The 13,206-nt window shown below is 35.3% G+C and overlaps 2 protein-coding genes across 4 annotated transcripts; both read left to right on the top strand.

Annotated features, from left to right (window-relative positions):
• The first annotated feature begins 294 nt into the window (after positions 1 to 294).
• Positions 295 to 7,843, top strand: LOC140796074 (MADS-box transcription factor 14-like). Its single transcript, XM_073148933.1, has 8 exons — positions 295 to 605; positions 1,412 to 1,490; positions 3,508 to 3,572; positions 3,652 to 3,751; positions 4,173 to 4,214; positions 4,704 to 4,745; positions 4,855 to 4,976; positions 7,447 to 7,843. Exons 1-8 carry the CDS (start codon positions 421 to 423, stop codon positions 7,547 to 7,549), a joined length of 738 nt encoding a protein of 245 aa, XP_073005034.1. The 5' UTR covers positions 295 to 420; the 3' UTR covers positions 7,550 to 7,843.
• Positions 7,844 to 9,348: 1,505 nt separating this feature from the next.
• Positions 9,349 to 12,953, top strand: LOC140795875 (isoaspartyl peptidase/L-asparaginase). 3 transcript variants are annotated; one of them, XM_073148645.1, is made up of 5 exons: positions 9,349 to 9,487; positions 9,731 to 9,911; positions 11,421 to 11,654; positions 11,775 to 11,861; positions 12,345 to 12,953. In XM_073148645.1, exons 2-5 carry the CDS (start codon positions 9,750 to 9,752, stop codon positions 12,810 to 12,812), a joined length of 951 nt encoding a protein of 316 aa, XP_073004746.1. In that variant the 5' UTR covers positions 9,349 to 9,487; positions 9,731 to 9,749; the 3' UTR covers positions 12,813 to 12,953. The 3 variants fall into 3 exon arrangements, with proteins under 3 accessions (XP_073004746.1, XP_073004747.1, XP_073004745.1); XM_073148646.1 differs by lacking the exon at positions 9,349 to 9,487 and having other exon boundaries at positions 9,490 to 9,911; positions 12,345 to 12,485; positions 12,562 to 12,953; XM_073148644.1 differs by lacking the exon at positions 9,349 to 9,487 and having other exon boundaries at positions 9,490 to 9,911.
• The last annotated feature ends 253 nt before the right edge of the window (positions 12,954 to 13,206 follow it).

Raw genomic sequence — 13,206 nt, 5'->3', positions numbered from 1 at the left:
CCCCCGGAAAAAAAAAAAAGTAAACGACTAAATAAATTTCTCCTTTTCTTTTTTACTCTCTAAATAAAAGGGGTGGCCAGAAAAAGGAAAAAAAAAAGAAAAAAAAAAGCTCATTTCCCTTCGTCCGTACGGCTTTATTCTGCCACCAAGCGGTACGGCCGAACCCCATAACACGAAACACCACAACCCCCGCACCTGCATAACTACTATTCAGCGCCTCCACCAATCGCAACTCGACAGCGCTCTGTCCCCGAAACCACACCGGTTTCCTTAAAACCACAACACTTCCTCTTCCTCTTCACCTCTCTCTCTCTCTCTCTCTCTCTCTCTCTCTCTCTCTTCTGGCTTGAAGCGCTCGAGAAGAAGGAGAACAGCGATTAGGATTAGGGTTAGGGTTAGGATTACCATTAGAGGATCGCGATGGGGAGGGGGAGGGTGCAGCTGAAGCGGATCGAGAACAAGATCAACCGGCAGGTGACGTTCTCGAAGCGGCGATCGGGGTTGCTCAAGAAGGCGCACGAGATCTCCGTGCTCTGCGATGCCGAGGTGGCGCTCATCGTCTTCTCCACCAAGGGGAAGCTCTACGAATACGCCACCGACTCCAGGTTCGTAGGCCGGTGATGTAGAATCATTAGATTCAAGTAGTTATTTGATGCGCTTCTCGTCGTCTCCGTTCCTAATTTTTTCTTTCTTTTTCCCAATTTCAGGTACGAGAATTTAGTTCGGAAGGATACTGCTTTTTTTCTTCTTCTTTTTTTTTGGATACGATAAAATATTTCCATTTTTAGAGTAGAATTAAATGAACTGGGAGAGAGAGGTGGATTGATCCATATCTCTTGTTCTTTTTTAGTGTCGCTCACGTTAGCATGAGCTCCTACTACTCCCACTCCTGTGTGTGTGTAGGTTTAGTTTTTCCTCTTATTATTTTTAATCTCGATCACCATTCCGTTCGATTTAAGTTTGGCCAACGAAGATTTTTTTTTTGCTCAAATATGGAACCTCACGTACACAGTTATGTCAAACCTCAATAAAATAAAGTTGCATAGTCTTTCTATCTTTTAATGAGATATATACATATAAATATATATATATATATATATATATATATATATATATATATATATATATATATATTTCACCTAATAAACTTGTCGAGATTTTTCTTTTTCAACCTTCATTTTTTCCTTAATTTGAATTTGGGTCTAGGTTACAATGTTATAGTTTTCTCGTACTCTCTCCCAGACTTTCTGTATATTGATTCCATTAAACTAGCACAGTGTAAATTTGTCACTAAAGAGCGGAATAGTGCACTTGATCATTAAACTGGTGCTTCGTTTCGCAAATAGTTCTTTAACTTGAAAAAAAAAGAAAGAAAAGAATCTAATGTTACTACTGCTCGTTCTTCCCACAGAATGGAGAAGATTCTGGAACGCTATGAGCGCTACTCCTATGCGGAGAAAGCCCTTATCTCAGGAGATTCGGATTCTCAGGTACATACGATCGTTCTAGTTGGTAATGCATTCATATACACCTACAAATTAGTTCCTATACTTTCTGCACCTTTTGCCACCACAGACGACCCAGAAACTATTTGTTCGGCAAACTTAAGGAAGATTTCCCAGAAGTATGAACTGCGTCTTATTGTCTCAAATGAACCTTACAATGTTAAAGTGTTCTCTGTAGTGAATGCTCTAAAAGATGAGTTGCAGTAATTTGACTGTATATGTTATTGTACTTTATTGTATTGAAGTGTTTGCTAGCTGTCCTACTATTTTGATTAATAAGACCATGAAATTCTCCATGGTCATAAATTCATTAGCTAGCTAGCATAAAAAATAAAAAATAAAAATTAAGGCAGGAGTACTGCTCAATTTATCCTAAGAATGAACTAATAAATAATAAAATTCTTCCTGTTTTACCAAGGACAAATAAAGCTATATATATCTGGCATGGTTCAATTCATGTTATGCACCATTGCATCTTTGTACTTGAATGCTGTAAGGAATATGAAAACTGGTTATGCATAATGCAATCAAAATTTTGCTTGACATTAAGAAAGATAATAATTATAAGCACAAATCTACTTAATCTAAATCTTTTCCGATACAATGTATGAATAAATCGGTAAATTCAAATCATAAAAATTTCACAAACTTTCTAATATATTTATCCCCTAACCAGCTAAGATTGGAGCCTCCTTTAAATTAACTAATTTTGAATCAACCATGATCCTGTCATTTGCAACTTGGTTGTAATTTATTTTTTGATTGACAATAATAGGCTCCAGTGTACATCATATATGTAAATTATATGCACTCATATATTAACTATAGAAAATATATGCACTCAGTTTTTAAAAACCTAATCTTACCGATTAGAAAAATTAAATACAAAATTAGCAAAAACGCCTATTTTCAACTTAGAGAACTTTGAAAACGAGGCCTAACGCCTGAGTCCTATTCGAAGGGAAGAGAAGAAGGGAGGATGGGGAGGAGAAACGCACCGTTGTACGGGCTTCCGGTTAAGCCTGCATTAGAGCAAGATTTGTTTGAATATAAAAGTATTACAATTATTATTGTCTAATAGCTTAAGCTTTATTTTCTTTAAGATTAAGAAAATTTTTAGAATAGGTATTCTAGATTCTTACTCCTAAAATTTTATTTCTAATTTAGAGTAGTGTATTTTAATATTTAATTGTAATATAGAATATTAGTGTAATACTCATCTTTGATGTGATACAAACCTGAGATAAAATACAAATGTAAAGTAAAAATTAACTTAAATAACCTTGATTTGACATAAAAATTTATATTAAACTATTAAAGTATTTTAATCTATTGTAGGTATGTAACACATACTTATAGATATATAATGCATACTTAAATGTACGCATTGCATGCTCGTAGGTTCTCAATGAGATAGATGGGTAGGAGAGAGGAGATAGATGAAAAAATTAAGTACAAATTTTGGTTTGTAGGATAAAATAGTGGGTGGTACAAGAGAAGAGAGAATTTTTAACGTAACTCTTTAATCAAATCAAGAGTTGAATTGTAACTAAGCTTATATGTACAATAATTTAAATAGTATTTCTAACCTACAATATTGATAATTGATATCTCTTTTCTTATCTAGAATAATGTTCTCTTTTCTAGAATAGAAAAAAAAGATAAACCTAAGGCAAAAGAAGCCTTACACTTTTATAATTATTAATGAATTAACATGGTATTATAACAAAGGTCCTTAAGTTCAAACCTTACACATCTGTTATTTAAAAGTGTAAAATCTACACCCATCTAACTCAAATCCACTTCTTTATATCATGCTTTGGCAGAAGCACAATTAAATAATAATTTCCTTAACGCCTATTTCTTGAATGGCTACCTTTCCTCTAATTTTCCTGCTGTTAATGCTAGATCCAGCTTTTATCCTTTTGCCATATAGCCTTTTAGCTACTAGTTCATTCATGTGAGGAAGAATTAAAGGATAATGCAAAATTCTGCTCTACAGGGAGACTGGTGCCATGAATACTCCAAGCTAAAGGCTAAGGTCGAGGCTATACAGAAGAGCCAAAGGTAAAAGGGCCAAACTGGAGATGAGAAGTGGTGTATACGAATTCATTTTCATATTACCTCACTAAATAATTTCTTTCAGGCACCTCATGGGAGAGCAACTCGACTCCTTAAATCTCAAGGAAATCCAGCAGCTAGAGCAACAGCTCGAGAGTTCTTTGAAGCATATTAGATCAAAAAAGGTATCCTCATTTCCTTGTCATTTTTCTGAATCACATAAATATCAGATAGAAATATTACCACATTCCAGTCAAATACCATCAATATGGAGGATGAGTGTGAGAAGCTAACTTTAGAATGGATGTTCTGAGACTATCTGAACATACCGAAAGCTGAGCTGGATGTTATGATCATTTTACAAATTTTTGAAGTATGCGTTGCTTATTATTACTTTCTTTTGGAGCTTCTAGTGCACGTTCCTGTAAGACCGTATTATATATTTGATCTATGAGATGCTACAGGAAATAAGGTCTTTAGCAACTCCAGCGCAAAGCTGCACAGTTGCGCTATAATAACTGAGCAAACACGGAATTTTTTGTCGATTTTTTTTGCTTCCAGTCTGTAAATGTTTCCACTGCTTACGGAGCTTCTATGTTGATGCAGAACCAAATGATGCTCGATTCAATCTCTGAGCTTCACAGAAAGGTAATTTCATTGGTTTTGTTGGAAATTTTTTTATAATTGCATCAAGTTCTCTGTCATTGCAGTTTAGATAGGTGGTTTTCTGATTGGAGCGTACCTAATATTTTATTCTCTAATCTCTACGCTAAATTTTGTGTCTTACCTTCTCGCTTCGAGAGTTTGATGAATGTTCGATGGTGAACAGTTTGAACATGCAAATTAGCCAGTCTCCATACCACTTGCTACATATATATATATGGATTGACTAACTGCATAGTCCAGAATATATCGACCAGAAAATAAGCACAAGACGAGAAGAATTCTCTCATCAGAAGCGAGATGAGTAAAAGGAGACGAGTTCTTCTCGTTAACCAATCCTCTCGTGGCCTCCAAAAAAGCATATATATAAAATTTACACTAATTTTGTCTCCATTTTCACTGTACACCCTCTCTTCATTCTTTGCTACATCAAAATATTCAGATACGTACCGTTACATTTGTCTTTCTCTCCAGGAGAAATCGCTCCAGGAGCAAAACAAGATCTTGGAGAAGGAAGTAAGTGTCTCGTTGTTGCACCCAAATGATCCATTACTTGATGCCTTTATTAGTTTTTTTTCTTTCCACATAACTTACAATTAGTGCACTGTTCTCTGTTTCATATCAGCTCTTGGAGAAGCAGCAGGCTTTGACTCAGCATGCACTCTGGGAGCAAGCCAATCCCCAAACAAGCTCCCCATCACCACCCTCTTTCCTAATAACCGACTCTCTACCTACCCTAAACATCGGGTACTGCCCAACTTTTCTCATTTCATTTCTCGTTAGTATCCGCTATCAACTTTTTAAGAATTTAAGATGTAGACCAGCCGTGGCCATTGTGTCGGATCGGGTTTGTATCCGGGTCGAGTCGGGTTTAAGCCAACATGAGTCACATGAGAATAAATTATTCGGATCGTAAACAGGTAATTGGATCATATAAGGAACCTGATTATATTAAATTTAAATATGTTTAAAAGCCTTAGAACTTTTGTTAATAAAAAAAGAAGAACTTATTAGAGTTCATGTCTATTTATCAGGTGGGTTAAAAGATTATCTCCTTTAACGTAGAGAAAGCTACCAAAATGACATATTTATAATTACGTCAATTAGCCTGTCCTATTGAAATGGAAGACTGGGTCACAGTCTAGTACCACATAAAGATTGAATCGATAGTCAAAGGATGGAGTTTGAAACAGAATACCGGGTGCTTTTAATGAAATATCCCTGGCTAGGTATCGACAGTCTTAGGCTCCTTAACTTTTGAACAGTAAATTTAGTTCACTCATTTAGTTCTTATTAAAAATAAAAACGTATATTTAGGTAGCAAAATGAAAACCTATATTTTGATTACTTTCGGCATATTAATTATATAGGTAATGGGTGACATTCTTTTTATTAGATTTGAATATATAGTTTGGTGAAATTAAAATAGTACTTTTTGCATAATCTTTACGTATAATTTTAGGACACGGGAATTTTTTTTTATTTTGTTAGGACTAAATGAGTAAAAGTGTAATTTAAAACTGAGAAGCCCAAACTATCTATGGCATTACTAAATAGTTTTTTCATACAAATTGTCGGATGAGTGAGAAAATTGTCGCAAATCTTAAAAGTACAATATAAATTGACAGTTTCATTATTAATAGCTTAAGCTTTTAGATTAATTAATTATTTAATATGATACTTAAGCATGATTAGGTGTGTTATCTAATAGTATGATCAAATTATATGAAACTAAATAGTTTGTGGTGACATGAAAAAAAACTGCTCTACTGAAAAAGAAAACAAAATATATGAGAAAAGGCTAATATTTTGTAACCACAAAATCTAATATTACATCTCTTTGTTAAATTTATTCAAACCACCCTGTGTTTTACTTTTATTTTCATTCACACCTTATGATATGAATATTATCATTCAACTCTAACATTTTTCTTAATTCTTCAAAACACCTTAAAAACTAAAATACCCAAAACACACGTCATGAACTACCTCATCATCTTAATTCTACTTAGTTTTCTCTCCATCCTCCTGACCTCATTAAACACACATTTTCTCTTCTTTTCTTTGACATCTCCTACCCCTTCTCTCTTTCACCTATTTTAACCCATGGGCATCGAGAACACTAAGAACACTACTACCGTGTGGCCTCAACTGCACCCCATAATGTTCTTCTCTTCAGTGTGGTTATTAATGCTTACAAATTATGGTGAGGTGAAAAGATGAGATTTTTTAAGTGACTTTTGGTTCGTCTATAAGGGATATTTATTCATAAATTTAGACTCTATTAAATACATTTTATAATTAATTACTCACTCATATTTTGGTCAAATATTATATAAGGTAAGTCATGTGATAAGTTATCCATAAAATTTTATTATAGGTAAAAGCTGTGATAAAGTTATGTACATTTTCTAAACAACATTTTAACTATAATTAACATACTTATTTATAGTTAGTAACTAAATATAAATTATTGTATAAACTTATTCAAAGCAATCATTACATTTTTACAATTAAACAACAAAATATGAATAAAGTAATAATATACATAATTTATATTTAAGAGGTGTGTATAAGTTTATCCTTACAAAATTTTATACACGAACCAAACAAGACCTTAGTCTTAGAAGAACTAAGGACATTTTAGTCTTAGAAAAAAATTATAGTTGACGGAATACTCTTTTTCTACACCCAGAGTATTTTCTGCTCATATTTGATAAAACATAAAGCTCGATTTTACAAATAATGAGAATAGAGAGTGCAAAACACCAATACATTAAAAGGTAGGGTTTTAAATACAATTTTTTAAAATAAATATGATAAATATTCATGTTGTAGCAAAGTGTGAATGATAATAAAAGTAAAACACATAATATTTTGGGATAATTTTATTTTTACCTCCTAACCTATCACTCTTTTTTATATTAATCACTTAAATATAATTTTTTTGGTACACAATGACCTTCTGAAGCATTAGAAATATTTTACTTGATAGAAAATGATGATAGTTCAGACGGTGAAAAAAAAATTATCCGTAATGTTTTTGATAAATTTCTCTATATTTTTATTGTGACATTCTTGATAGACAACTAATTAGACACGTTAAGGCATTAAAACTTTTACAAGAACATCGTATGATGTTTATGATTTCGTAGTGACATTTTGTAATAAGGTATTGATCAGTTGGGTTTACCCTATCCTTTTCTGATCGATGCAGTACGTACCAAAGAAGAGGAACTGATCAGGAAAGAGAAGAAGCTGCACAACCCCAAGTCCGTATGGGCTTACCACCCTGGATGCTTAGCCACTTGAACGAGTAGAGATGGATGCAGTTCTTGGGAGACATCCCGTTCAACAACTATTGATATAGATGCATGCATGCATACATGAAGTAATGGAAGAATTATTAATCTTTCTACACAACAATTTAGATTATGTCGTGTAATATTGCGACATTACTCTCTGGGCTATGGAAGATATATCTCGTAATCTATGTGTGGGATATATATATATATATATGAGTTCGTGTCCCTCCCCTGTTGTTGTTTATGTGTAACATATTCGTATGAATCTAAAGCTTTGTAGCTACTCTAATAAAACTATGTTTCTTGCTAGCTTTTCTCGATCCATGGAAGAAAACAAACAGGTAAAATTGTGGACGATGATATAAATACGTGGCATGGCAATTAATCCCACGTAGCCATTTTTTATAACCCACTTCTCTCTCCTCATCTTAATATACGTTTTTCACTATCCAATTCTTAGTCCCGTCTCTCTCGCAGGGCCAGTGAAGACCTCACCGCCGGCGTAAAACTGGAAGGCATATCCACTAGCATCAACGACGACCGACACCGGTCGGTTTCCGACGGCCTTGAGGAGCGGAAGTGGAGATCGATCCCAATGTTTATCAACATCGATTTAACCTGGTTGGATGTATAAAAGATGCATGAAGACCATAGTTTAATAACTATATTCAAAAGTTAAAGATGCACGTCAAAGTTAAGTTTGAGTATAAGATTACCATTCACCCGTTTCTAGCTCAATGGTAAGTTTTATCAATTCATAACGGATGATATGACATTAATTTTTTTATATAAATATTAATAATTAATATTTACTAAATAACATTTTAAAATTTTTATGTGTATATGACTTAGCTTAATTATCCATCTTATATCGGAGAAAATGACAAAAAAAAATTACAGTATGAATGGTCTAAGTTTGGCACCAGAACGAGTTACTGAGTTAGCTCATAATAGTCTTACACTCATTTATGATTCGGTCCTCACCTTCTCAATATTTACATTTTGTGCACTATGTTTTTCTATTTTATTATAAAGAAAACATCCTCTTTTAAGGTGTCAAAATAAAATTTTCAGCTATAGTCAAATTTGCGTTTTGTTCCCCGAAATACTCTCTTATTTGCTTTACGAAGGAATTCTTTCTAGAGAAATAGAGAAGGCCATAAGTGACGAGGAATCTGATGTGAAATCTTTTTTCCTCTTACGTTGCACCAGTACCGGTTCTAGCTCTGCTAAGCTTCCGTCATTGTTCTTCTCCCTCTTTGAAAGGTATTGTTTTCTCGTTGTCGATCTGCGGATAGGCATCTTCCCTCCCCTTCTCTTCATTTCCTCTTCCTCCTATTTTTCTATAGTTTTCTCCCCTCTCCATCACCTACTACTTTGCTATCCTCCGTCTTTGCACCGTCCTCTCTTTTCACTACATTTTTAATGGCTGTGTCATCCGCTCACTGCAAATCTATCACCGCATCTACCTCGTCGCTCTTGAATATGTTTCCTTCTACCCTTGCTCGACCTCAATCGCCTCATAGGTCTTTAGTGTATGTGAATCTGTCGTGATTGTACTCCATTCTAAATTATGTTCGGGTCATAGGATTTAATATTCTATTTTTCTTTTCTTTGTCGTTATGTTTACTATTATAATCAAATTTCAAAGAGAGTCCATCGCGCTACTTCGTCTCTCAATTATTGATTGAAGTAGAATGTTCCCTCTATTTTAAAAATATAATTGAATGTTCTTGTGTTGATATGTTCACTGGGATCAAATTTTAAAATATATATATATATATATATATATATATTAATCAACTTTTTCGGTTACAATAAGCGTCACTTATATTAGCAGCCAAAATAGAGGAGGAAGGAGCCCTCCTAAGATAGGATGTGAGTAATGGATTTATAAAAAATAAAAGCCCCACTGACCCAGCACTACTTTAGTGCACAATTAGACAATTGGAGGTGAGTTGTTGTCACTCTGAAGTAAAGGGGGGGGGGGGGGGGGATCTTTGGAGGGAATTCGTTCAGTAATTAATTCAAACACCTCTCAGATGTGACTTTTTTCTCTATCTGCTTTCCCACTAGGACAAAGGCACCCCCATCACTTCTGTTTTCTAATGCTTATTATGCTTCTTCTGACGAGGACCTCATTCCCATTCATTCTTGTATTGCTAATCTCTCTATATATTGCTATTCCCTCTCAAGGTTAAGAATAGAGGAAGAGATGGGATGGTCGATCGCTCTCCACGGCGGCGCAGGCGACATCCCCTTGACCCTTCCGCCGGAGCGGAGACTGCCCCGTGAGGCGGCTCTCCGCCACTGCCTCGAACTCGGTGTCGCCGCGCTCAAGGCTCACCGGCCGCCGCTTGATGTCGTCGAGCTCGTGGTAACAGATCCTTTCTTCTTTCTTCTTTCCTCATCCTCCTCTACTCTTGATGCGGCCTCAGTAATTTTGCTGCGACTTTTTTTTTCCCTTTAACTCTTTTCTCGATTTTTTAGGGTTTTTGGTTCTGCTTCTATTTGTACTTACATATTGACCATTGCGCTGCAATCAAGGTCATTATGTTTCATTACTTTCTAATTCATGGCATCTACATTTGATCCTTTTTTTGTACCGTGCTCTCCTTTTGGTGCGTTATCTTCTTCTTCTTATTATTATTATTAAGTGCTCTTATCTTGTTGCTTTTGGTTTCCTGCCAAAGCAAGCTTTAGAAAACTTTTAGAGATTTCAAATGTCCTAAAGCTTGTGGATGGTTATTTTTCCAGCCATTGTTCTGCTCTAGTCCTCTTAATAAAAGTGATCATAGTTTTTTTTTTTATCATCCGAAAGCTCGAAGGATAGATGGGCAATGGGCACTTTAGTCCTATAATGGAAGGTGATCATAGTATTTTTTTTTTTAATCATTCAAGCGCCCAAAAGTTAGATATGGATTGAAGAAAGGGTCAACATTTTCTTGATTCAAAGACACTGCCCAGTCATAATGTCATCGAGTAATCGCTCCTAACTAATCGCCGTTGAGTTGCTCCTCTAATCCAACGCAATGCTAAGTTATTGAACTTGTTAAGCTATTGAACTGAGTTGAGCCGAGTCGGCAAGTTAAGCTAAATCATCAACAATTAAATAATTTGCCTACAATAAAATTGCTTGGAGTTGGAGTTGAACTTGTGATCTACTAGATCATAAGTCAGTACCCTCCTAACTTCTTAAAGTTTGGTGGTGTATCATAATGTTTCATACATGCTTTGTGACTAGATTTAGCACTGTCTAATTGAGAAGACAAGTTTTTCCTGTTCTAGATGGAAGTTTTTGCTAGTTAAGCAGCATATACATATATATATATATATACATATATATATATATATATATATAAACGTTAATCTTTTATTACCGAGACCAAGCATATCAATTCGATTACAAAATTAGGTGATGGACAGGGCATCTAGTAAATCTCTCTTTCTTTGGCATGCACAAATTTTATAGTTTATATCAAAATGCTAATTTATAACCCTTAGATCTTAATGCATAAAAACGGTCAATGAGAAAGAATCTTATTAAAACTTCCATGTTTCATTTCAAAACTTAGGTGTACTTAAAACATTTTAGTCTGTACAGAATCACATCTACCTATGAACAAATTTGTTGTAGAATTACTGAAAATATTACAATCAATCCCTTTACCAAATATGTGGAGTGCTAAGATTAATTCATGAAATCATTAGTCATTGCCAATGATGATAGGTCATCTAGTGCTTTTTAGTTGCACTAGCTATGTGCATGGAGAAAGGAAGAAATTTGATAGGTTAATTTAATGGTTGGATTTCTGCCCATAGTTTGATCTACAGCTCTTATGTCAACAACTCGTTACCTTGACATGAAATGCATCTTTTGCTGCAGGTTCGTGAGCTGGAAAACAGTCCCTACTTTAATGCTGGCAGAGGTTCTGTCTTGACCACCAATGGTACAGTTGAGATGGAAGCATGCATCATGGATGGTAACACACAGAAATGTGGAGCTGTATCTGGTCTTTCCACTGTCGTTAATGCCATTTCTCTTGCACGACTTGTGATGGAGAAAACTCCACACATTTATCTAGGTTTTGACGGCGCTGAGGCATTTGCCAGAGAACAAGTTAGTGTTACTTAATCACCTTTCTTTCTGTGGCTCCTTCAATATTAAGATCTTCATTGTGAAAATATAACCTTGAATTCTCAATCCTTCTCTATGTTTGTATTTTATCTTAAATTCCAGGGAGTAGAAACTGTAGATGCAAGGCATTTCATCACTCCGGAAAATATTGAAAGACTAAAACAGGCAAAAAAAGCCAACCGGGTGCAGGTATTGTTCTGACTTTTGCTCTTAATAGACTTGGTGCACCTTCCTGATTCATCACAGTTCTGGTACCTCATTTGTTTATGTAGATGCGGAGTCGAAACAGTAGCCATCATAAATTCCATTGCTGAATCATATGACATTATGGATTATCGTCAGTCAATGATATGTTGATTTGAATTTCAATCATGCATTATTTTACTAGTATATATTTTTCCCTAAAAAACCGAAGAAAATGGCCTGTGTGAGTTACCGATATCCGATCTCCCACTGACGTAACATATTGCAAAAAGAAAAACATTTTGATATTGAACAGCAATGTCAATTATTTCCTGACCACTGTCTATAGAAGAGGCTGTTTCTTGAACAGCTTGACTGGAGCATTATTGTGGCCATTTTAACATTTTGAGTAGTAGATATCTACTTGAGCAATTCATTCCTAGTAGGTTAATGGTGCCATTGATGTCTCTGAATACATGTATTTCTCAGATTGATTATACTCAGCCTATAAAAGGACAGACACCTCAAGAAACATCCAGCACCACGGGCGACAGCCAAATTGGAACCGTTGGATGTGTTGCAGTCGATGGCAATGGAAACTTAGCTGCAGCAACATCCACAGGCGGGCTGGTAAACAAGATGGTGGGAAGGATTGGCGACACCCCTATAATTGGTGCAGGAACTTATGCCAATCCCTTTTGTGCAGTTTCTGCCACAGGCAAGGGCGAATCGATCATCAGAGCTACCATTGCCCGAGATGTTGCTGCCCTTATGGAATACAAAGGGCTCTCCCTTAAAGAAGCAGCAGCCTATGTCATTGAGAGTGTTCCAAAAGGCAATGCTGGTCTAATTGCTGTATCTGCCACTGGAGAGGTAACAATGCCATTTAACACTACAGGCATGTTCAGGGCTTGCGCTACAGAAGATGGTTACTCTGAGATTGGAATCTGGAATTGATGGACCCTTAAAGATTGCAATATTTTACCTCTATTTATCTTTGGGTAAGAAGAGACTGAAAGATTCAATTGACTGCAGCATAATGTGTGCTTTTATGTATCATCAGATAAATCAATTTATGCAACTTCCAATTTATCTGTCCGTGGAATCCATGTCATACTAATTCTCTACAAGGGATCTCAAATGTGGTTGTTACACTAGTGCATAACTTTGTACCAAAAGACAATAAGGTAGGGCCAACATTAAGTCTGAACTTCGAAATCTAAAATCTTTACCTTGCAGGTAATTAACTAGATGTCAATTCTTGGGACTATTGGTACTTTCATGAAAGTACAGGGATTATTATTAGTTTCATGATCCTTACAGTCTCTTTTTTTTGTCATCATTATAATTG

Source organism: Typha latifolia, chromosome 10 (genome assembly GCF_019914945.1).
Source record: "Typha latifolia isolate L0001 chromosome 10, TyphaL0001v2, whole genome shotgun sequence".
Taxonomy (NCBI): domain Eukaryota; kingdom Viridiplantae; phylum Streptophyta; class Magnoliopsida; order Poales; family Typhaceae; genus Typha; species Typha latifolia.
This window is presented reverse-complemented; position numbering and strand designations above follow the sequence as displayed.

Excerpts from the sequence above, each read along its gene's own strand:
- LOC140796074 (XM_073148933.1), top strand. The coding sequence starts at position 421 with ATGGGGAGGGGGAGGGTGCAGCTGAAGCGGATCGAGAACAAGATCAAC. Across the intron at positions 1,491-3,507 it reads CAGGAGATTCGGATTCTCAG|GGAGACTGGTGCCATGAATA; the intron begins GTACATACGATC and ends TCTGCTCTACAG. Across the intron at positions 4,215-4,703 it reads TCTCTGAGCTTCACAGAAAG|GAGAAATCGCTCCAGGAGCA; the intron begins GTAATTTCATTG and ends CTTTCTCTCCAG.
- LOC140795875 (XM_073148645.1), top strand. The coding sequence starts at position 9,750 with ATGGGATGGTCGATCGCTCTCCACGGCGGCGCAGGCGACATCCCCTTG. Across the intron at positions 9,912-11,420 it reads TTGATGTCGTCGAGCTCGTG|GTTCGTGAGCTGGAAAACAG; the intron begins GTAACAGATCCT and ends CTTTTGCTGCAG. Across the intron at positions 11,862-12,344 it reads AAAAAGCCAACCGGGTGCAG|ATTGATTATACTCAGCCTAT; the intron begins GTATTGTTCTGA and ends TGTATTTCTCAG.